The sequence below is a fragment of the Pleuronectes platessa genome, chromosome 23 (genome assembly GCF_947347685.1).
Source record: "Pleuronectes platessa chromosome 23, fPlePla1.1, whole genome shotgun sequence".
Lineage (NCBI taxonomy): Eukaryota > Metazoa > Chordata > Actinopteri > Pleuronectiformes > Pleuronectidae > Pleuronectes > Pleuronectes platessa.
This window is the reverse complement of record NC_070648.1, coordinates 582,405-605,717: the sequence shown is the minus strand read 5'-3', so window position 1 is coordinate 605,717 and position 23,313 is coordinate 582,405. Positions and strand designations below refer to the sequence as shown.

The 23,313-nt window shown below is 48.1% G+C and overlaps 2 protein-coding genes across 9 annotated transcripts in view; one reads left to right on the top strand and one right to left on the bottom strand.

Annotated features, from left to right (window-relative positions):
• The window catches only part of fgb (fibrinogen beta chain), a 3,444-nt gene extending 2,080 nt beyond the window's left edge, over positions 1-1,364 (top strand). For both annotated transcript variants that reach the window (XM_053416244.1, XM_053416245.1), the window contains exons 10-13: positions 8-130; positions 214-308; positions 455-645; positions 859-1,364. In XM_053416244.1, the coding sequence (XP_053272219.1) occupies positions 8-130; positions 214-308; positions 455-645; positions 859-1,090 (641 nt within the window). In that variant the 3' untranslated portion in view covers positions 1,091-1,364. The remainder of the gene's footprint in view (positions 1-7; positions 131-213; positions 309-454; positions 646-858) is intronic.
• clcn3 (chloride channel 3) lies at positions 1,080-23,313 on the bottom strand. Of its 7 annotated transcripts, XM_053416240.1 has the most exons (16): positions 23,106-23,313; positions 19,004-19,185; positions 11,722-11,882; positions 10,567-10,666; positions 9,762-9,949; positions 9,504-9,626; positions 8,970-9,176; positions 8,791-8,871; positions 8,441-8,693; positions 8,017-8,309; positions 7,745-7,931; positions 7,216-7,614; positions 6,683-6,899; positions 5,826-5,901; positions 4,732-4,769; positions 3,210-3,350 (listed from the first exon to the last, which is right to left on the bottom strand). In XM_053416240.1, the coding sequence occupies exons 2-15, from the start codon at positions 19,164-19,166 to the stop codon at positions 4,755-4,757; spliced, it is 2,463 nt and encodes an 820-aa protein (XP_053272215.1). In that variant the 5' UTR covers positions 19,167-19,185; positions 23,106-23,313; the 3' UTR covers positions 3,210-3,350; positions 4,732-4,754. The 7 variants fall into 7 exon arrangements, with proteins under 7 accessions (XP_053272211.1, XP_053272214.1, XP_053272213.1 ...); XM_053416236.1 differs by lacking the exon at positions 4,732-4,769 and having other exon boundaries at positions 1,080-3,350; XM_053416239.1 differs by lacking the exons at positions 4,732-4,769; positions 5,826-5,901 and having other exon boundaries at positions 1,080-3,350.

Here is a 23,313-nt window from a genome sequence, read left to right as displayed (position 1 = left end):
CCTCCAGGTTGGCTCCTCATCCAGAGCCGGCTCGACGGCAGCGTGGACTTCGGCCGGCGCTGGGACGAGTATCGCCGCGGGTTCGGAAACACGGCGTTCGATGTCGGGAAAGGTCACTGCGAGACTCCGGGTAAGAGACGGAGAACCGCCTCATCATCCCAGACGTCTGGATGTAGCTCTACTCAGCTCATCCACCTGTTTGTCCTGTGACAGGTGAATTCTGGCTCGGAAACGACCGCATCAGTCAGCTGACCAAGACCGGCCCCACTGAGGTCCTCATCGAGATGCAGGACTGGACCGGAGACAAGGTGCGTCCATCACCAACTGGACGTCTCAGCTTTAGTTCGAGAGACGAAGGAAATGTCCTCTGTCCTTTATTGTTCACTTGGTTTTATTGATAACAAAAATCACGTAGTTTGAAGAATTCCATTTCAACTGTTTGGATTGAATTCAGGTCCACGCCCAGTACCGCCAGTTCACCATCCAATCAGAGACCTCCAACTACGTGATGGCAGTTGATGGCTACTCTGGAAACGCCGGCAACTGCTTCCTGGAAGGTTCCCTGGAGCTGTTCGGTGAAAACCGCACAATGACCATACACAACGGGATGATGTTCAGCACGTACGACCGAGACAACGACAACTGGTGAGTCGCACAAGAACAACATGGCTGCCTTGGGGAGGGGGGGGGGGTCAATATGACAAGTTACACTAAAGGTCTCAATGTCTACACTGAGGTTTTAATTCATTGAGCAGTTTTTTGTGATTATTGTTTAGAGAAAAATACACAAAGAAAGAATTCCACTTTGTTCTGTAAACGTCAGTAACTTAACTTCCTGGTCTGGTCGGTGTGAACCAGGACTCCCGGGGATCCGTCCAAGCAGTGCTCGAGGGAGGACGGGGGCGGCTGGTGGTACAACCGCTGCCACTCAGCCAATCCCAACGGCCGATACTACATAGGTGGAGCCTACACCAAGGAAATGGCCAAGCACGGCACAGACGACGGCATGGTGTGGATGAACTGGAAGGGGAGCTGGTATTCACTGAAGTCCATCAGCATGAAGATCCGGCCCTACTTCGCCTCCAGTTAAACGTGTCACAGGAAGTCGTCACACGTGACTCACACAGGCGCCAAAGTCAAGAGCCAATGAGATCTTGTGTCTACGGTGACACACACATTAGTCCGCAAAGCTTGTACAAAGAAAATAAAATGTTAGATTGAGCTAAAAAAAAACACACGGACAAATGAAGCAAATGTTAAAGATACGAAGAGAACGATAAATGTGATGTCATGTTTGGTGTGATGTCATCAGTGAGGACGACTTGATCTGTCCGACGCTACACAATAAAAAACTGGAGAATAAACTTTGTCTGTTTAACTCAACATCAGGTCTCAGTTCATCAAACGACCACTAGGTTCAGTTTCCAAAACTATGGAGGTTATTAAAACACGTGAAGTTTAAAGACCGCACACAACAAACTCATCTTTTTTCGCCTTTTAATTTAAAACAAAATTTTAATCTTTACATATTTTCTTTGAAATGTACAATCAAACAATCAATGTAATCATACATAAAATTCTTGATAATAATGCACAACTCTATCGACACTAGCCATAAATTAAAAGAAAGGAAAAAGCATTGAGATCAGAATGAAATACAACGTTAGGAAACACCACTGGTTCACGAATCCACTCCCGCTGCCGCTCGACAGGTAAAGTGCCTTTTCCTCTTCAGTGCTTTTATTTTGAAGGGTCACAACATGCTCTGAGGACAATTAGTGGGAGCAGCAGGTGTTTGTTCAGCTTTTCAGAATAAAGACAAGTGTGACGAGGCTGGAAAACTTTAAATGAAGTCACATGACTGAGCGAGATCAAAGGCAGCGAGCAGCCACATCTTCCTTTGATCTTCATGGGATATGACAGGAATTTATTTACTAAATAATCATTTTGTAATTTTGAGCATGAATGTTCATTACTATACAGAAGAGTGGTGAGGTCAGACAAAAAAAAATGACTAGAGGAAAAGTAATTTCTCCATTTTGAGAGAAAACTTATCAAAGAAGAATACATTTGAAATTTACAAATGAATAAGATCTTGCACTTTGAGAATAAAGACTAATCATAGAAACAGTAGCAGTTTGGATTCAAAGTGGGAGGGTTTGATCTTTGTCTATTGTTTGAGCATTAAAGACGTTTAGAATTAGATTTCTTGTCGGTTGGTCTAATATGTCGACTCTTTAATTGGATGTTAGCCTTTATTAACCTAAAACCTAGATTTAATGACGTGGTTTTGTTAGAAAATGTATCAAATTTTCTACTTTTGTTAATTAATCAAGTGTTAATCATCTACATCGAGTGTCTGACGCCTGAAGTTCACGTCTCCATCTTGGACCTGGTCCTCTAACAACGTGTCCAGTTCCGTTTTGTTTTGAAGCCATAAAAAGTGAATGGATCACAGCAGAAGATCAAAGGATGAGAAGTCGCAGCAAGAGTAAATAGTTTGAGATGATTTTCTCCTGTAGCAGATTTCAAAATGGAAGCCGGACGCGTTCACTTTGAATGAAGACACAAGACGACACACGCACACTCTCTTCCCTCTGAACGGGAACAGTGTAGTTCTGAAGACTCTGCGTCTTACGCTCGTTAAAGCGTCTCAATTAGACCCAGCGTCCTCTGTTACCACTGTGACCTGGCTGGAATGTAGTGGACACAAACACACACATTCTATCACACACATTGAATTCATAGGTAAACATCTGCTGGAGGACGGGAGAGTCTGTGGGGGGTGTTTGAAGCCTTGGAGGTTTTCAAGGTCGCTCATCGCATCCTCCGATCGGCGGTTCATTCTGACCTTTGACCCCCTTGCCAGGCGACGCCCACCACGGGGACAGGACAGGGGTGAGGCACGTGACGAGTGAAGCTGTCCACTTTACGTGTGTGTGTGTGTGTGTGTGTGTGGAGAGAGAGAGAGCATGCATGTTCAATGTATCTGTGTAAGTGTGTAAAAAGTGCATTCCTCATGTGTGTGTGTGTGTGTCTTCAACCCGTGACCTCCTCGTGACCTCAGCAGCCACAACGATAACAAGTCTTTTCCCTCCAGTGGCCGCTGAGCAGAAGTCTCAGTCCCTCAGTGAGGTTCAGGATTTAAACAAAAAGATCTAATGTCAGAGACTGGAGTCGTCCAGGAGACACACCTCCTCCTCCTCCTCCTCCTGCTCCTCCTCCTGCTCCTTGTCGTCCCCGTCCTGGAAGGAGCAGATCAGTTGAACATAATGGACTCGGGATCCTGGTTGGCCATTTGCGCCATGTGACGAAGGATATCTTTTTTTGTGACGATACCAAGCAGCCGCCTGTAGGGGGAGCAGAGGAGTAAACAGGAAACAGATCAGTGAGGAGACGCACGAGGTTTCTGATCAGAGAGAAAACAAACTCATGATTTTGTCGGCACAAGACGAGGACGTGATTTGAGTTTGATTTGGTTCATTGGATATAAATTTATAAAATCGTAAAATGGCCGACAAAAACATGAGTCTCTGAGGAGGCAGGTCAGAAACAACACTGCCCCCTGCTGGTTTAATGTTGTCAGTCCAAAAGAGAGGCTGGTGAGAAGAAGGAGAACTGGATCCTACAGGGGAGAAACTCGGAGAACAGGATGTGGTGAGAAGTTAGAACCTCAGAGGGAAGAAGGAGAAGAAGAGGAGACACGTCCGACCAAGCTGAAGAAGGATGTGTTGCTCATACAGCTCGACTCGAACTGCGTTAAGAAATACGTTAAATGGCTGAAAAGTGTTTTTTTCTAACTTAGACTTAATCTAAATTATAGTATAAAATAATCACGAGGGAAAAAGGTAAAGTTTAAACACAAACTTGATTGTTTTACGCAAATTCACGTTTACGACTATTGTGTTGAAAGTGTCCGACCAGCAGAGGGCGCTGTGACAGGACAAGTTTTTACAGTTTGTGACTCGTGGGACGGAACTGCTTCCTCTTCATCTCCTTTAAGGTTAAAGTAACTAAAGCTCAAAGAACTTCTAACACTCTGCTTCTATTCCTGCTGATCCAGGAGCACAGAATGATTTCACATCTTCTAACATCACACAGTTGAGTTCACGTGGAGAGAAACTGCTGAAGGGTTAAGGAAGCTGAAGGAAGTTGTCTGTCTGTTAGAAGCAGATCTGGGTCCAAACACCTCAACGAGCTTTGTTCTAGTCAGACACACGTCTTGGTTTTAAACTGCACCAGGACCAGAAACAAGCAGAAACAAACATTTGAACCCAGGTCTGAGGGAGAGAAGCGGATCGGACTGAGATCAGATCTACTGAGCAGCAGGAGGCAGCGAACACCTCAAGGACCAGACTCCGGGTACAGATCAGAAAGGGTTAGAGGTGAAGGGTGGGGGGGGCTGAAGGGTTCCCTGTACGTCAGCAGTGTCAGGTCGAGTTTATAATAAAAACATGACAGCTGCCATAAGTGAAGCAAAGATGTACGTCACCATTTCCCTTTTTGTTAGAACATAAACCTGTTCAACTTGTCTTGACCTGGTAAACGACTCTGCTGACTTAGAGGAAACCTGAGGTCACGGGGTCAGTTACTTCATCAGGGTCACACCACGCCCACTGGCTAAGTCAGGACTAGCACCAACAACCACGCCGCTACCGCTACAGAATGAGGGGAATCCATGACATCACTACACAGAAACACAACGTGGTCATGACACAGCGAGCTACTCGCCAAGTGGTCGTTAAGGCGACGGGTCACATGGCTTCAATCTGTGGAGACCCAGGGGTCGAGAGGGGGGGGGGGGGGTTCAAAAACAAGAAGCAGACGTTAATGAAACAGAAACTGAGGAATATTTAAAAAATGTGATGAAAAAGGAAAATGAGAAACAAACAGATGTGAAGCTGAGAAACTACGTCTGAACGTCTGGAACTGAATGGAATCAGGATTCTACACATCCGAGCTTCAAAGGGACAGAAGACAGAAGACAGAAGAAGGGACGAGACACAGACGCAGGGACGAGCTGCACAGATGCACTCTGGGAAACGACTGAGAGCTTTTCAGACACGTCCTACGCTTCACCAGCTGTTCAGCTAAAGGTCTCACAGAGACTACGGGAACCAATCAGGCTCAGGTCTGAACTACATGCTCATCCAGTGGAGAGATGATTTAAATAACTCTTCTGTTGTACAAGTCAATAATGATGTCATATGTTTAGAACTCATTTGATTTATATGCTCACATGCTTCAGTTTAACGTCTTACACGATATTTAGGCTGCGAGTTTTCACCAAGTTCAATTGAACTATTTTAAAGACCTGTTTAATATTAATTTAAAGGAAAATTCAAACTGGTTTCATCGTGATATCAGCTTCAAGTATTAAAGATCTCAAAAGCTGTGACAAGATTTAAACATCCTCATCGAATGTGTGACTTTATTTATATTAATGGTGTTTTTGTCTTGTTGCATATGAGAGTAAATTCAATGTTTAAAGTTATTCTTTTATAATCATTCAACACGATATGGGCCTGAATAAGCTGTGGGAAATGGATGGATGTCTGGTTTATCAATTAATCAAACCTTTTACTACAAGAAATAATAATAATAATAATAATAGTGCATTTAAAGCGATGAATGAAGCACATGTCTGAAAGAGGCTCTGGAGGTGACAGCTCCCACTAAACACAACAAGGCTTCTCTACGCGATGAAGATGAAGGTCAGAGGTCGTCTAACTCGTCTGTGGAACCACAGCAGGAAAGAGAGAAACGGCCAAGAGGCGGAGCCTAAGAGGGAGGGGTCACATGTGGAAGTGGGTGGGGCTAGTCACCAGGGGCTCCACGTGCTGCTTGAGCTCCTCCAGATGTTCTATTATATTCTTCTTTGTGATGATTCCCAACACAATCCTGAAACACACAGCTGTTACTGGGTGAACTGACCAACAACAGACACAGACAATGACAACAGAGAGAAAACAGACACAACAGACATGCAACTGAAAGTATTAAACAGAACTTAATTTGACTATAACATGGATATTTACAGAAACCATATTGTAAATCATATCAAATGTAATGAGAGATGCTGAGTCAACGTTTTAACAAGTCTGGTGATATTCTATATTTTTCTTGACGTTAAAAAAACCCAAACAAACAACAACCACCGACTGAACTTGGTCAATGTTCCTAAAATAAAAGTTTTTGTTCTCATGAGATTTATTGACATGCAGGAAAATATAAAAAACCACCAGCCTCGTCCTTTAAGATTCTAAAGATGTAAAACATAAAGATGTAAATAACAACAAACAGCTCCTCTCTGGTGATCAGTGACCTGAGGATTCAATCTGATGATAAACAGTCTGTCCTGTAATTCCTTCATCACACCAGCAGGTGGCTCCCAGTCAAACAAATCACCAGATATTTGTCATTTGGACAAAACTGTGTTTGTTGACTGTTTGTCCCTGTCTGACTTGAGTCCCCAGCAGGACACCAGTTATGTAGTTAGTCTGGCAGCTCGGTCTCTTGGACTAAGGAGACTTAGTCTGTTATGGGAGGGATACAGGAAGTGCAGCGGTTAGGCCATGCAGGTTACCGGGTCAATCCGGGGATCTGAGCCCATGCAACACCGGCCAGTGTGTACATGATGTTGGTCAGCTGTTCTCCAGGCTCCTCCTCCTCCTCCACTTACCCGTTGTGAGTGACCAGGCACTGGCGCAGGCCCAGCTTTCTGAAGATGTCCACCACGATCTCCATGGGGGTGTGGTCGGTGACGGTGAAGGGGCTCATGTCCAGGATGGAGCGCAGCTTGAGGGGCCGCGGGCTGTCGGCCGGCAGCGTGGGCGCGTGCTGGGTGAAGTACACCCGGGAGTCCAACACGATGCCCTCCTGCTTACGACGGGCGTTCTCTGAGGGGGGGGGGGGACAAGATATTAAGAGATATGGAAACAAGAGAAGTTCAGAGAAGAAACTAAGTGATGAGCAGATCTGTGTCGTCCCACTGAAGCTGTGACTCTCAGCTCCTCTCACAGGAGATGGAACTCACCAGAGTCACAGACGTTCAGAGAGAGAAGGTGGAAACTTTCTCCTTGTTCACACTCACACATCAGACTCATGTAATCAAGCTGCTGTTTAAAGAGCAAGTGGCATCGTGTGGTTTCAGGTGAGGTCAGGCCCCGGACACTGAAACAACTGAATTGAAACCATCTGGCTTCGGGTTGTTACCTATCGCGATGGTGATGTCCCTGCGCAGAGCGAAGCCCACCAGCCTCTGGGACTCCTTGGACACGATCACAGGGAAACCATTATAACTGGTTTCGTTGATGATGCCCTGCAGCTGCTCCACGGTCAGGTCGTCCTGCGTCAGCACCGCTAGCGGCGGGTCGCTGCGTTGCGGCCTCATCACCTCCCGGGCCAGCGTGGTGTGGGTGAACTCCTCCTTGGCGTCCAGGAAGGGGTAACCGTTCAGACGGATGTGCGCCTCGTAGATTCCCTCGCGGCCGAACGCGTCACCCACCCACTTGCTGGTCATGACGGCGGCCATGAGCGGGACGATGTACTCCAGCCCCCCCGTCAGCTCAAAGACGATGACCACCAGGGAGACGGTCATCCGGGTCACACCGCCTGCACCGAGAACATTCAGGAGATGATTATCAGCCTCATTCACACTCAGGTAAATATTAAAGTAAAATAACAAAGGTTCAGTTTTTGTTGGTCACTGTAACCAGCCCTTGATATGAATCTGCTGACTCACCCAGACATGCTGCAGCCCCCACCATAGCGTACAGCCCGGGGGTGATGCAGTCCGCCCCCACCTCGCACCACTCTTTGAACAGGAACCAGTCGTGGTGGTAATACGCCAGCTGCTCCACGGCGATGCCAACGATTCTCCCAGCGATCGCCCCGATGGCCATGCTGGGGATGAACAGGCCGGCCGGAACCTGAAGAGAGAGAGGAACGAGCTTTAGTGCTGATGAAGTCGGTAGAAGCTCCGCCCTCTTTGGAGAAAGAACGTCCAGGCATCACCTTGAGTCCAAATGTGAAGATGGTCATGATGATTTTAAAGATGAGCGCCAGGCAGAGCTGCCACATGGCGGCGTACACGCCGGGCCCTGCTGGCCGGTTGGGGTTGTCGCTGAAGGCTTTGCTGCCGTTCATGTGGCTGCGGTACTGACAGAGCTGCGAGGACTCCAGGGGGCCGCAGTCTGTGAACAGCTCCTTGATCAGCTCGCTGGTGTTCTGCCGCGTGTACGGGTTCGGGAAGGCAACCACAGCTGTGATGACCACCACAAGGATCACCTCCAGCACCGGGTACTTCCCTGAGGAGAGACCCAACACGTCAGGCTGTGGGAAACTCTCACTGGGACCTCAAATCAAACACTGTTCAGGAAATGAACAAGATCTGGTCTGGATCCCGGACCAGGACCAGGACCAGGACCGAGTCACTTACCTAAGCGTGTTGACTTGCGCCGCCGGCACCAGCCGATGTTGGCTCTGATGAAGAAGGCTCCCCAGAGCCCTCCGAACACCCCCAGCAGGATGAACGGGATGAGCTCGAACAGGTACCAGGGCGTGTGGTACTCCACGTAGAACAGCACCAGGCGGCTGTTTCCAAAGGGGTTGATGGAGCGCAGGACGAAGGCCGCCACCAGGGCGGCGAAGAAGGAGCGCCACAGCGTCTTGAGAGGGAAGTAGTAGCTCACCTGGAGGAGAGGGGGGGGGGGGCAGAATTCTCTAAGCATTCTGTTGAGGTTGGAGAACGTGAACAATAAGCTCGGGGGTGTGGACATGTGAGTGTACCTCCTCTAAGCTGAAGAGAACTCCTCCTATCGGGGCTCCGAAGGCCACCGACACTCCAGCAGCTGACGCAGCAGAGAGAACCTGAGAGGACAAACACACACACATGAAGTCACAAACATCTCACTCACAATCTGACACCACAACAGAACCCGGCTGCTCCGCCTCCTCGTCTCTGTCACCTCTCGTTTCTTGGCCTCGTTCTTGCTGTACTTGGGGAAGAGGTAGGAGAAGATGTTCCCACAGCAGCAGGCCACGTGCACCAAGGGCCCCTCCTTCCCCAGGCTGAGGCCGGACGCCACAGCCAGCACCAGGGTGATGGTCTTGATCATCAGGGTCCACTTGCCAAGGTAGCCCCGGATGATAAACCCACTCAGGATGGTTTTAATCTGCAGAGAGAGAGGCCGGTGCTACAGATTAGAATCAGCTCAAGCTTATTTTCTTAGAATCGTCCAAAAATACATTTGTCTAATGTTGTATAAAAACAAACAAAAAGCTAAAACATGGATGATTTATCTGTTTCTCTTCATCAGTAACTTCCCACTCATTTAAATCAGGAGACGTTTACTTTCTTCATCCGACAAACGTCTGAGACAACCGACTTCCATCATTTCTCCTTTTTAAATCCTCCTTCCATGGTTGGGTCAGTAGAATGTCAGAACAGACAGCAGGCGGTCGGTGACACATTCCAACCGGACCTTCATCATCACACTCACCTCCGGGATCCCAGAGCCGCAGGCGTATGGCGCGAACACCTTCACCAGACACACGGCCAGGAAGGCGAAGGACAGAGCCCAGTAGATGTACATGAAGTAGTTCATGATGTACGAGCCGGGACCCTGCAGAGACACCAGGGAACTGATCAACACCTCCAGAGGCGCTGGCAGCAAATATCTACACAATGTCTGCAAAGCCGAAGCTGTCACATCCGGATTCTGATCATCTGTGACCGGTGCTGCCGGGGGTTAGTCTACCTCGGCCTGTCCCAGTATGAGCTCAGCCCAGCTCTTCCACTGGGGGCACTTGTCCCGCTCAGCGAAGGTGGTCTCATTGGACGTCCAGCAGCACTGCTCGTGGTTGAACCACATGGCGCTCAGACACACGCCCTCCTTCAGGTCGTTCAACCAATCAGCAGCAATATCAATAAGGCCAGCCAAAGCACCTGGCAGGAGGAGGAAGAGCAGGAGGAGGAAGTGAAGTCAGGAAAACAGAGAAAGGTGTTTGTGGGAAGTTAGTTTGCCTCTAATGCTCCGAGATGAACATGAGCGTGATGGAACTGGAGCAAATATCAATAAAAGAAACTTCACACAGCGACTTGGAGCGTTTCTCTAAAGTGCATCGTGCTCTTAGAGTTCAGAGCGAAGACACATCAACACCTACAACTCCAAATATGAACCATTTACCTAATGTTCATAAATCACTACAGGAAAGTCCACTTCATAGAAAACATTTTATAACCAGATATTAAAACCTGTGTCGTTAACTTCACATTGAAGACCAGCAGATTCCAGGTCAGCCAGATTTTTCAAACATAAATCTATAATTTCAGAAGAAGACATTTTGCCTCTGACCAGCTGGACGTCACTGAGTGACACCTCAGTTTCTTTCTCTTCTGATAAAAACATGAATAACTACTGAGATCCTGATGGATCAGAACCGTGAGCTCAGTGTGGTGGAGAGAACGTGCAGAGCTGGAACAAAAGGCTGAGGAGAGAGAGAGAGAGCGTGAGCTGCGTGAGGTGAAGCTCGAGTGTCAGCGGGCGGGGGGGCCGGGTCTACCTGAGGCCAGGCCGGTGAGCGTCACCACCAGCCAGCCGGACCACGCGTCATACAGGCTCTTTGTGAACTCCCAGGCCGAGTCCTTCTTCCTACTGTTGATCTGGAAACAAAAAGAAAACCACACCATGGATTCATAATACATTATGGATACAGGTTTATAGCTCAATGATAATGTAGAGGCCTAAATGCAGTTGGATATCTTAAAGCCTGGTGGGTGTGGTCAACCTGTCAGTCAGGCTGGTGAGCAGGAAGTGGAGCCAAAGTAGTTTTACTTCCTTCTCCTCTTTTTTTATTAATCTTTCTTGCGTACCAGTTCTTTTTATTTTAAAGTTAAACTTTACTGCAGATTTAAAACAAGAGTTGTAAGAGCGTCAAACTTCAGTCATTGGAAACCTGCAGATAAGTTGTTCAGGTATCGACTCCTGTGGCATGATTTCAATTTACTGCTCTAATAAAACTTGTCTAATCAGCCGGCAGGGCCTGGCTGTTAAAACAGAGTGAGCACTATTTGAATAATGCGACTCGGCTCCAGCTGAGTGACAGGGAAACGCTCCGGGAAGCTGTGCACGATAACAGAGTCAATATTTGGATAAAGGTTTAAACTAGTGAGAGGAATCACTGACGTCACTCATCTGTGCAACTACAGCTCTACACAGAGAACGAGGTGAAGAACAAACAAAGTCATTTTTTGTCAAACTAGATTTCTGCAATAACAGACTCCTCCAAACGGCGATTGTCTCATTTAAAGTCTGATGTTTATTATTTTAACCTGGATATTCTGTTTATTATTGTCTTTCAGGCAGCTGGGCTATTTATACCAACTGCTCAGCCACCGGGCAGAGAACTGATGACCCAGTTCTTTTCTTGTGTGTGATCGAAATAAACTGTTGCTGCTGCAGAAAATGCAAAAGTCACTTCCTCTTCAGCAACGGTTCTCGTTTTCTATCTTAAAGGAAGTAGAGACCGTGTCCATCTGAACATGTGTTACAAAACATGTGTTAAGATGTGAAACAGTGAAAAGTAGAACTTGTGTTCATTTGTCTCTAAGTGCAACAATCACATATCCCCAAAAGCAGCTCTATCATCACAACTTGAATGATCCATGTCCTCAGGGCTGGAAGGACAAGTCTCTGGAGGACGTGAAGGGCTCCTCACCTTCCGGTGTCTCTCACGGTCCTTGCACTTCTCTCGCACCCAGTCGATGGTGTGGAAGTCATCGTAGGTCCCGACCCCGGGGATGGGCTCCTCCAGGAAGTCCAGCAGGTGAGTGGAGCTGCTGGCGGCTCCGCCCCCGTTAGACATGACGTAGTTAGACCCTGAGGAACAGACAGAGAAACATTTAATTAAACCAAGTACAATCAATAAAACACACGTCCTGCTGGCTACACTGCAGAGCTCAACACATTCACCACTGAGATACGACCACACACAGAAAACCCAGCACAGCCTGAAGTCTGAACTGATCTGGAACAACAACCACTAAAACCCTCAGGTAGCAGCCTGAAGTCAAGCTGGAGTGAGGCACTGGAGTGAGGCACTGGAGTGAAGCACTGGAGTGAGGCACTGGAGTGAGGCACTGGAGTGAGGCACTGGAGTGAGGCACTGGAGTGAAGCACTGGAGTGAAGCACTGGAGTGAGGCACTGGAGTGAGGCACTGGAGTGAGGCACTGGAGTGAGGCACTGGAGTGAGGCACTGCAGTGAGGCACTGGAGTGAAGCACTGGAGTGAGGCACTGGAGTGAGGCACTGGAGTGAGGCACTGGAGTGAAGCACTGGAGTGAGGCACTGGAGTGAGGCACTGGAGTGAAGCACTGGAGTGAGGCACTGGAGTGAGGCACTGGAGTGAGGCACTGGAGTGAGGCACTGCAGTGAGGCACTGGAGTGAAGCACTGGAGTGAAGCACTGGAGTGAGGCACTGGAGTGAGGCACTGGTTTGAAGCACTGGAGTGAGGCACTGGAGTGAGGCACTGGAGTGAGGCACTGCAGTGAGGCACTGGAGTGAAGCACTGGAGTGAAGCACTGGAGTGAGGCACTGGAGTGAGGCACTGGAGTGAGGCACTGGAGTGACGCACTGGTTTGAAGCACTGGTTTGAAGCACTGGTATTGGGGGGGGGGGGGAGCCTCCCTGCTGCTGAGGTGCAGATCACATGATGGTGGGATGACCTGAACCATTTGCATTTTGAAAAACTCCACCTTCAGGAACTCCTCCAGCAGCTTTGACCAAACTCTGTGCAAACATGAATTCTAAAAACTCAAGTGAATGTTTTAATTATGTTTAAACATCTAACAGATGGAGTCCTTGTTGTGGACTCTTGCTGGAGTCCTAACTGGACGTCTGACCTTCTCATTAGCTGCTCTGATTATATCTGCTCTGATTATGTCTGTGGGACCATGTGATGCCTATAGAGCCAATAACCACGTCATGTTGGTCCAGCAACAAGTTCAACATGACTTCACTTAGCCACAGCAAATATTAACAATTTAATACAACGATAAAAGGAGAACATTGTCCATTGCCCTTTCAAAGAATGTCTCTATATTATAAATGGATCAGGACAATGACAGGAGGGACACATGTCACTGGTTACGTCTGATGAGAAGGGAGAGCAAAACAAACTGAATGACTCACGTCTGCACGCACATGCAAAGCTCCTATAAATGAAATGAAATAAAACACATTTCTATTTCTCTATCCAAACGTGTGTGTAGCCCTTTAACAGCCTCTGACCCGTCCAATCAGATCTCAGACATGTTGACGTTGCTTTCAGAGAATGGAATGTACAGTATGTATACAATCTTTCCAACATGGTTAGGAACTCTTAATTCAATACATTAAAAGCATCCTCAGGATGTCACTAAGGGTGAAAGGCCCAGAGATTCAAACTTTGAGACCTAACTCAACTAATAAATAATAAATTCAACTTTAGATTAAGAGAACAAGTTGCCTTCATAATATTGTGATTAATAACAACATGAAACAAAAGCTCAGCATCATTTTTACTTGACGTCTGCTGAAGATACAAAGTGTGGGTGAGGTCAATGACCCACTGGTCTTCTCCTTTCAGTTCACCTCCTGAGCAGAACTAGGACAGGATCAGAACTATCAAACAAAGCCTCAGTCATGGTTCAGCAATAAAGAACAATCCCATAAAGGGTTTTAACCAGGGCCGTAAGCAGATAAACTGGGATCCACACAGGTGCTTCCTTTCCCAAGTAATAACCACGTTATCACGATGTAGTAAACTCACTGCACAACTCAAAGCACCAGAAGTTTCATCCTCAGCAGTGTGAACAAGAAGCGTCTCTGAATCAAATCATGAGCGTCTCAATGTTCGTCCAATAAGAGAACAGAGGCTGATGAAAGCAGGTGAGATGCTGCTCTACTGGAAACCATCAACAGAGCCGAGCGGTGACGCCACGGAAAACAGAAACCGAAGGGGAGCGTCACACTGGAATGGTTCAGCAGGCACACACACAACAGACGCACAAACACAAACACACACAAGGCTTCAGTTTCTTTCTCCTGTGTACGAGCACAGTGACGCTCAGGTCGGTTCCCTCAGCCTCTGGAGCAAGAAGCCACGTCCGTGAACACAGACTGTCTTAATATCACTTCCATACACACACTGCATTAGCTTTGGCCTTCCAGTGAAACCAGTGAGGAGGGAAACCACCATCGGCTGCTGGTTTCTGGAATCCCAACAACCACCTCTCCTTCCTCTGCTGCTGCTGCGTGAATCGGATCCAGGAGGTTTAGAGGCTGCAGGTCAACGGGGGGGGGGGGGGGGAGTCTGTCCCATGTGACCAGCACCACGTCCTTGTGACCTGAAGCTGACCAGACTGGAGGAGTCCACCCAGTCAGACTCAGGTCTCTTCAGACCTCTCTCCCCTGCATGTGAACCTATGTGATCGTTCTGATGGTTCAGACAAGGCAACAGGGTTTAAGGTAAATGACCTCGAAGTGAAAACTGAACAATACAAACACTGTTTTTCTTTTACCAGCTCATAAAGCAGATCTGTGGCTGAAGGCTCATTGATTCTGCCTTTGTGTCAGAAAGAGATTCGTCACTACACACATGTGACCCTGTGGCCTCTGTGTTGGCCTGGTGTCTAAGGAGTACATCCACGAGTTTCATTCATAACAACAAACATGGTGATGATCCAATTCACCAACTGGTTCACTGCCTCCTCCTCATGCCCTACGCTCTGCACTGCCCTGTAACTGGTCCCAGAGGAAGAAGGGGCTAAAGCTACTGAAGGAGAAGCTAGAGAGACAAGGACCAGTGAGAACATGTGACGGAGCTCAGAAGCAACACACGACCACACATCGTGATGAAGACGAGGACTCGTCTGTGGGCTGAAGCTGCTGCACAGAGCAGATGGAGACAGCGGCGGCTGTGTCCCTAACTCACTGGGGCCCTTTTGTCTCTGCTCGCTCACCGTAGAAGATCTAACTACGCAGGACGGAGAGGACGGCTCCCTGAAGGACACGCAGAGAAGACAGACAGGGACACAGCAGACTGAAGACCCTGGTCTGTGAGACAGGAAGTGATCTGACCAGCAGGTTTCATTGAGAACAGTGTTGATCAATGAGGATCCACATGGGGGACATTAAAATGGACGCCCAGGACTGTGTCTTTAGACGCTGCTGCTTTAAGGCCCCGAACACTTCAGTCCTCTCTCTACCTCCATCTGACGTGACGCACCCGGCTGGTGGATCATCCACAGAGAGGCAGAGCTGTCATTAGTAATGGCTTCTAATCCAGAGCGGCTCTCCGGTGTCTAAGCCGCGCAGCTCCGCGCACGCTCTGTACGACCGGGCTGCACGGCCTCCGTCAATATGTGGCGTACCTTTTCTAGGGATCTCCTGCAGGGGGATGGTGTCCCCTCCCCCGTCGTAGGGCAGGTAGGGGTCGGCCGCCGCGTCCTGCTCCTCCATGTCCGGAGCTCGATGAGGCTAAGCTTCACTACGCACTGCTCGCTGGGTGTGTGTGTCTGTGTGTGTCTGTGTGTGTCGCTGCTGCTGCCATGTTTACCAGAGGAGGACGAGTGGGGCTGTGCGAGTGAGAGAGAGAGAGAGAGTGCGCATGTGTGTGTTTGTGTGAACAGAAGAATGTGAGTGCACAGTCCTCTCTCTCTCCCTCCCCCCCTCCCCTCCCTCTTCTTTCTCCCTCCTCTGCAGCAGCTGACAGCTCGGGCTGATGATGTCATCACACACACACACACACACACACACACACACACACAGGTCAGTCCTGCCTGCTCGGTTGCTAGGGGAGGTCTCAGCCCCGCCTGTATGGGAGAGACCATGTGCCGGGTCACAGGGGGGTGCGCATGTATGTGACTCCGTGCTCAGACCTTTACCTGCACCTGAAGAACAGGTGGCAGCTGTCAGAGCAGACATTTATAAATGGTTTGAAGGGGAGTGAAGTGTTTTCACATCTTCACAGAACATTTAACTAACTGCTCCACATCAGACGTGTTGATAGACGCTCAGAGGTCGAAGGTCAAACTCGCTAGCACCTCCTTAACGTCCACAACAACCGACTCTCACTGGACTGATCTGGTTAATACTGAATTACCACTAAAAAATAACATATTCCTGCAAAACACATCAAGTTTGGCCTCATCACTTTCACAGCAACAAGGTGCAGCATGCAACAATATCACTGATTGAATGAAATACCTCATGATTGCCCCTCATCATACAGATGTTCCCTGGAGAATGTCCACTACAGGTCTGGATCTGATGATAGAAACTTTATCTCAGCATTCCTCTTCCACACAGAGTTTCATTTACTCCCTGAGAACCAATCAGCAGGACAAGGAGCCAGAACACAGGCTGGTAGTTGTCTGACTTCTACTTTAAAAACTTTGTCTCAAGACCATTTATAGATGTTTTATAAACCAGATCCCTCAATTAATAAAATAATCGTTCGAGCATTTTGAAGGCAAATAGTGGAAAATATTAATCAGATCCATGTTGTTGTTGTCGTTCTGAAATGAAAGCAGTCACAGAGGGAGGCCTGCTTTCTTTTCACTACCACAGAAATCCCTGGTCTCACAGGACCTCACTGTTTGTGAGTCGGAGTCAAATGATCTGATTGAGGATCAGATAATAAAATGACCTCAGCAGAAAGTGAGAGTTGAGGTTCTGGAATTGGCCCCGAGAGAGAAAACGTCTGATTGTGCGTCTGTAGTTTCAGCCGTGAACCATGAAGGACACATCTGTCCACATCTGTCCTCAGTGGTAGATTCACATCTCTAAGGAAGCTTTGTAATCACACACAGAAGAAATAAGTGGGTGACAATCTGATGTGAACATTTTGAATAGATCCATGTGCAACTGCTGTTTTGAAAAGACAAATAAAAAGAACTGCAATGATACAGAATGAGCAGAAAGCATCAGGAACAACTATTACTCAATACCCCTCATGTGGAGAGGATGTGAAACAGCCACATGTCATCTGGACGTCTCCTGCATCGTCTGTGCAACAATACAACACAAACTGTTGTGTAGAGAAATGAGCGTCACACTGTTCCACCTGATCCAGGTTCAGTTGCTGCAGCCCAAAGCAGGAGCTGTTTTGTAAACTTGGTATAATTATTATTATATGAAACAATTAATTCATGAGCTTTCACATCACATCAGTTCCCAGGCTCAAACAACGGGGCCTTGACATGTCACACACTTCACTTCAGCTCTGACCCCGTGACCTCTTACCTTTCAGCAGGGCTCCTGTCTCTAGGCAGTAGCACAGCTGATGTCATAGTTTGTTAAAACCGTCCTGTCACCAAATCAACTCAGAAGAACCAGAAAGCCTGAAGTTATTAATCCAGCAGGTTGAATCCTCTTCAGTGCCAAAGTTCCCTGAGCAACTTCTCCATTAGTTTCTTGTACTCGGTCCGAGCCGACAGGAGGTTCCAGCCCCGGCTCACTCTGCTCACTCTGCTCACTCCTCTCACTCGGCCGGGAGGAGGCCTTTTACAAGCTGTCTGACCGCCCCCCTCACCATTATGTAAAAATAGCAGAGGGAGGCAGAGAAAGGCAGCGCCTCCTTCGAGGGAGGACTTCATTCAGAGATTTCCTCCAACACCAGCTCCCAGCAGTGGCCAAACTGGTTTGTGTGGGAATGTCAAATCAAGACTGGAGGGTGAAGCCCTGAAGAACTGGATTACAATACTTTAAAAAGAAGACTGACTGGTTGGAAGCCTTTGTTGTGACCGGCTTAATACAAAAGTCAAATATTCCACCTTATGGAAGTTGTGTATTTTGTCGGATGAATAGAAGCAGGAACGTTTGGGACCAGCTTCCCAGTAAAAGACTAAGAAGATCATCACCAGTTAAGAGACTGAACTGGGAGAGAATCCCTCACACACAGGAAACAGCTGCTGACTCTACAGAACCTTTTAACAGCAGCTTGATTCAAACCACTCAGACACAGAGCCTTATAGAAGTGATCAGCATATGTGGCTGCAGGGGGCGCTGTTTCACATTAAAGTAAAGAGTATCAAGAACTCCTACAGAAAACAGGAGCCAAGAAGAAGAGCTGAACGCTGGAGAAGAGAAACAAACTACAGGTATGAAGATATGAAACCAAGCTGTGTGTGTGTATTGTTACTCCACCACTCTCTGCTCCCTGACAACACAAACACAAGGAGGTGCAGCGTGCAGAAGGCCGAGCGCATGTAACAAGGCAGTGAAGCCACAATGTGCACAGCAGGACACAGGAAGCATTGAAGAGGTGATCAGAGGACATGGAGGACACGGAGGACATGGAGGACACGGAGGACACGGAGGACATGGAGGACATGGAGGACATGGGAGCAGGCGAAGCTCGAAGATGACGAAGCAGGTGATTGATGGGTAAACACAACTGTCCGTCAAGAGCCTGACATGTGGTTATTAATCTAATAAAAGATGTTTTCATGTCATAATTAATACTTCAGTTTATGAAATGAACTCAATAATCATGCATGTGATGTGTAATATTTTCAACCACCCAGAATGTGGAGATCTTTTTGTCATGTATTTAATCTTGTTAAATGATTGTTATTCAGCAGAATTACATAAGTATTACTAGATGAGTGTGTGCAGGTTAGTGCAGCTTGATTCAGGTGCAGCACTAGTTGTGTTAGTTTGTAACCAGGTGTGAGGCTCAGCAGGTCGGACAGGGGGCAGGACGATCATCGTGATTGGATGCTGGGCGTCAGGAGGGCGTGTCAAGGCCTCAGCTACAGCAGCTGACGGGTGCGGGGGGGGGGGGGGGGAGAAGAAGCGGTGGATGACAGAGAGACTGAGTCACACCACAGATACACTGGAAAGACCAGGGCATGATGGGAATCTTGGTGAGACTTCAAGGACAGATCCTATATGACTGGAGAGTGAGGGCTGGTGTCTGTGGGCTTGGAGCTGAGGTGTCCTGTCTCCTCCCTACCTGGGGAGGCAGCGTCTCCGTCCAGCAGGTTGTCGTCCTCGGTGGTGTGGAAGTCCATGATGGCGCCGGCTCCATCCAGCAGCTCCTCGTCGCTGCTGGCGCTGGCGATGCTGTTGTAGCTGTTCCTGCAGTAGCCTCTGTGGTACAGCTGCTCCGACTCCATTTAGCAACAAGCCCGAGCCCTGGATGATGATGGGGGGGGGGGGCGGGGGGGGGGGTGGAGACACACACACCGTCTTGTGAGGAAGGTTTTAGTCTACAGAGTGAAACAGATTAGTAGGGTTAGCTGTTAGCATGCAGAGAGACTCTGAGAGACAGAGGGACACAGTGCAGCTGTGATGGACCAGATTCAAGTTGTACAAAGACGCAACACAACCACCTACACAACACAACCACCTACACCCACTGGACGGTCCCAGCTGTCCATCATGCAGCATCCAGGCCCACAACCTACAGTGCTTCATCGTTTACAGAATGATCATCGAGCTGTATTGGTGAAGATTGAGGTAATGAATGAAGAGAGATGAGGGATAACTTCATGTTCTTTAGATTTAGACACATTCACTGTCAACCTCCAGTCAGGTTGGATACAGGACGTCCATCAGACTGCAGGATTCATGTGGAGGAAAAGAGGAATGATGGTCGTCAGTGAATTCATGAGTCACAGTCCTCAGTGTGCCGGGGACAGGTAATGATTGAGAATAAAAAAGATTGGTTGTTTGACCATAAACAGAAGCAGCAAATCATATTTAATCTCTGACTATATTTGGAATTTTAACTTAAATAGAAATTCTAAATCAATATATTTGGTAGAAGTGATTTAATGAACTAAATCCATTTGGAAAAACCTCCAGAGGATTTAAACTGACTCATGGATGAGAAGAGCACCTGCTCTCCAACCTCACCCCCTGGTGGCAAAGCTGGAAACTACACCAGAGCTCAGACGAGACTCAGACGAGAAGACCCTGACAGAACCGAGCACCCAGCCAGTGGGATCTAACCTGACAGATAACCTGGAGAACATCAGGAATAAAGAGGTGTAATGATCTTAATCCTTTACGCTCTGAGTCCATCTCCCTCTGAAGAAAGACCTCTCACACACATTGTGATGACAGTAACACTACAGACAGAAACTGAAGCAGAGTAATCCCCCCCGGCACAGAGTGGAGCAAAGAGCAAAGAGGAACAATCCCACCCATTCACCACGAGACGAGCCTCAATCCAATCAGCAGCAGGAAATTCAATCAGCTTCTACATGTGATGAGGTGGGGGGGGGGATTCTAACAGGTGACAGGAACATGAAGAAACAAAAACAAACCTCTCTGGTGAAAAAGTGCTGACTCACACGAGGACGTGAAGAGAGTTTGTTAATTACTGACGACTTTCTACCCGGCGACAGGGTTTGAGGACAAGCTGAGTGTGTGCTGCGATAACAGCAACACAATGTTGCAGGGCTCTGCTGATGTAACACAACTAGTTGTGTGGCAAAGAGCCTTATCTTCCTCAGGCAGGTCGGTGTGGAGGTGGTGCCCAGGCCACCGGGGCTGGGATGTGACTCAGCGTTTTACTCCCTCTAACCGTCAGGCTCACACCTCCTGGAAACAAAGAGCTGAGACGTCCTTCAAGAAGCTCCACACACTGATCAGTGTGTCACAAAACATCCATCGCACAACAGGAGCCACACACACTGTAACACAGAGTCACTAACACACTGCTGAGGCTGTGTCATCTTATAGGAACAACTATGTGAAGTTTAAGGAGAGAAAAACTTATTTATCATATTTTCCACTTTATTAATTCAGCTGATAACTTTTCTTTAAATCAATCAATGTGTTTCAGTTGATCAGCTCAAAAGAAGAATCATAAAACAAATGATTTATGTTGATATGAGACGAGGTCATGTGACCTGAGCGGAGGGAGACAAACAGGTAAATGAGGAGTCGTGACTGGATGAAGCTCTGAAGCTCGTGTCTGACCCACTGGAGACAAACAGCCCAGACCAGCGTAACCCAATCAGGGGCTCAGATCCCTCCAGTGATGAGATGATTCAATGAGGAGGCTGCAGGGCCTCGGGTCCGACCCGACTCTCACCAGCCAGTTGAAGAACTGAGCCCTGGTTCTGCTGAAGGGACAAAAACAAGTCTTACTTCATAAAAGTCCAAACACAAACCTGAACCGGGTGAAAAGAGTCGAGAGCAGTTAACTGGAGTTCATGTGTTACTAAGTTAAGTGATGAGCTTGTTGTTGGTCTGTTACTGGGAATCAGATCAACACTAAAGTGGATAAACAGTTTCACATGATCGCAGTCGCTTCAAGAGAACCGGATTTTAATTATTTCAATTTGTGTGATTTTCCCCCGACAAATGTGACTGGATTGAATAACATCAACTTTTAGTGAAATGTAGAGACATGTGCAAAAGTTTCAATTGAGAGTGAACATATAAAACACAGAGTCACAGCTCCTCTACACAAGAGTCCCTCAACCTACCTGACATGTGGTCAGAACCCGTTATCAAGTCCTTCATCAGGAATCTGCTCACCTTCACTTTGATAACATGACAATCTGCTGTTTCTCCTGATCACCAGATACTGGACATGTTCAAACCTCCACTGCTGTTTCCACATAATGAACTCTGATGGGCGTTCACCACAGACTCCTGACATGTTAGACACCAGAGAGCAAAGGAAGTTCCTCTGAACAGAGTCAGACAGGAGCTTTAAATATGGAAACAAGACCAGTGTGTGTGGATCATATATGAAGCTCTATGAAAACACAAATACATGTTTCTACACAAAGACATCTGAACCGACCACAACAACAACTTCAGGGGCTTCCACTGCTGCCCAGTGAGAACCAGTCTCCTGCTGCCCAGTGAGAACCAGTCTCCTGCTGCCCAGTGGGAACCAGTGTCCTGCTGCCCAGTGAGAACCAGTCTCCTGCTGCCCAGTGGGAACCAGTCTCCTGCTGCCCAGTGGGAACCAGTGTCCTGCTGCCCAGTGGAACCAGTCTCCTGCTGCCCAGTGAGAACCAGTCTCCTGCTGCCCAGTGGGAACCAGTGTCCTGCTGCCCAGTGAGAACCAGTGTCCTGCTGCCCAGTGAGAACCAGTGTCCTGCTGCCCAGTGGGAACCAGTCTCCTGCTGCCCAGTGAGAACCAAACTCCTGCTGCCCAGTGGGAACCAGTCTCCTGCTGCCCAGTGAGAACCAGTGTCCTGCTGCCCAGTGGGAACCAGTGTCCTGCGGCCCAGTGGGAACCAGTGTCCTGCGGCCCAGTGAGAACCAGTGTCCTGCTGCCCAGTGGGAACCAGTGTCCTGCGGCCCAGTGAGAACCAGTCTCCTGCTGCCCAGTGAGAACCAGTCTCCTGCTGCCCAGTGAGAACCAGTCTCCTGCTGCCCAGTGAGAACCAGTGTCATGCTATCCAGTGGGAACCAGTCTCCTGCTGCCCACTGGGAACAAGTCTCAGAGGAGACTGCTCCAGTGGGACCAGTCACTGGAACTCCACTCTGCACTGGTTCATTATTCACTGACTGTTAGTGTTGCACATTGGATGTGGTCTACAGTTTTTAATTTATAATATTGTATTTGTTTATTTAGTTTGTAATGGAACATGGTCATCACATTATAAACAATGTATTTTCTATATCAGATCAATATCTAATGTGAGTTGTGCATCATAACAGTTTATGACCCAGATGTGCTAACATGCTAACATGCTAACTCTCTGCTCCTTCTAACAGCTTCACGAGGAACCACTTCTTCTGCCTGAGGGATTCAGACCCGAGGCGGTGGGACAGCTGCAGGCCTGGGTCCACAGACCCGAGCTAACCCGGGCCAACACGGGCTAACACGGGCTAACAACACACAGGGCTACACGCTAGTTAGCACGGAGGCTAGCCCCTCTCCACGGTGGAGGAGGACAGTTTGACAGCGATGGACAGACAGAAGGACAGAAGGACAGATGGATGATGGACAGACAGAAGGACAGATGGATGATGGACAGACAGAAGGACAGATGGATGATGGACAGACTGGTGGATGATGGGGACACAGCAGTCCCTTCATCCTCCCACAGGCTAACGAGTAGAAACCAGCAGCCACGAACCTTCCTGACGCATCGGCTCCAGACCGGAAACCAGGATTCATCCTTTCACCACTGAGACGAACTGGTTGTGAGCTTCCTACAGCACGAGAGGACCGGAGGCTCTCATCCTCCTCACCATCATCACCATCCTCCTCATCCTCATCGAGGTGTTCTCTGTTTTCTGACCCATTCCTGTGGCAGTGACGAGCACTTCCTGTTTCCCTCCTCC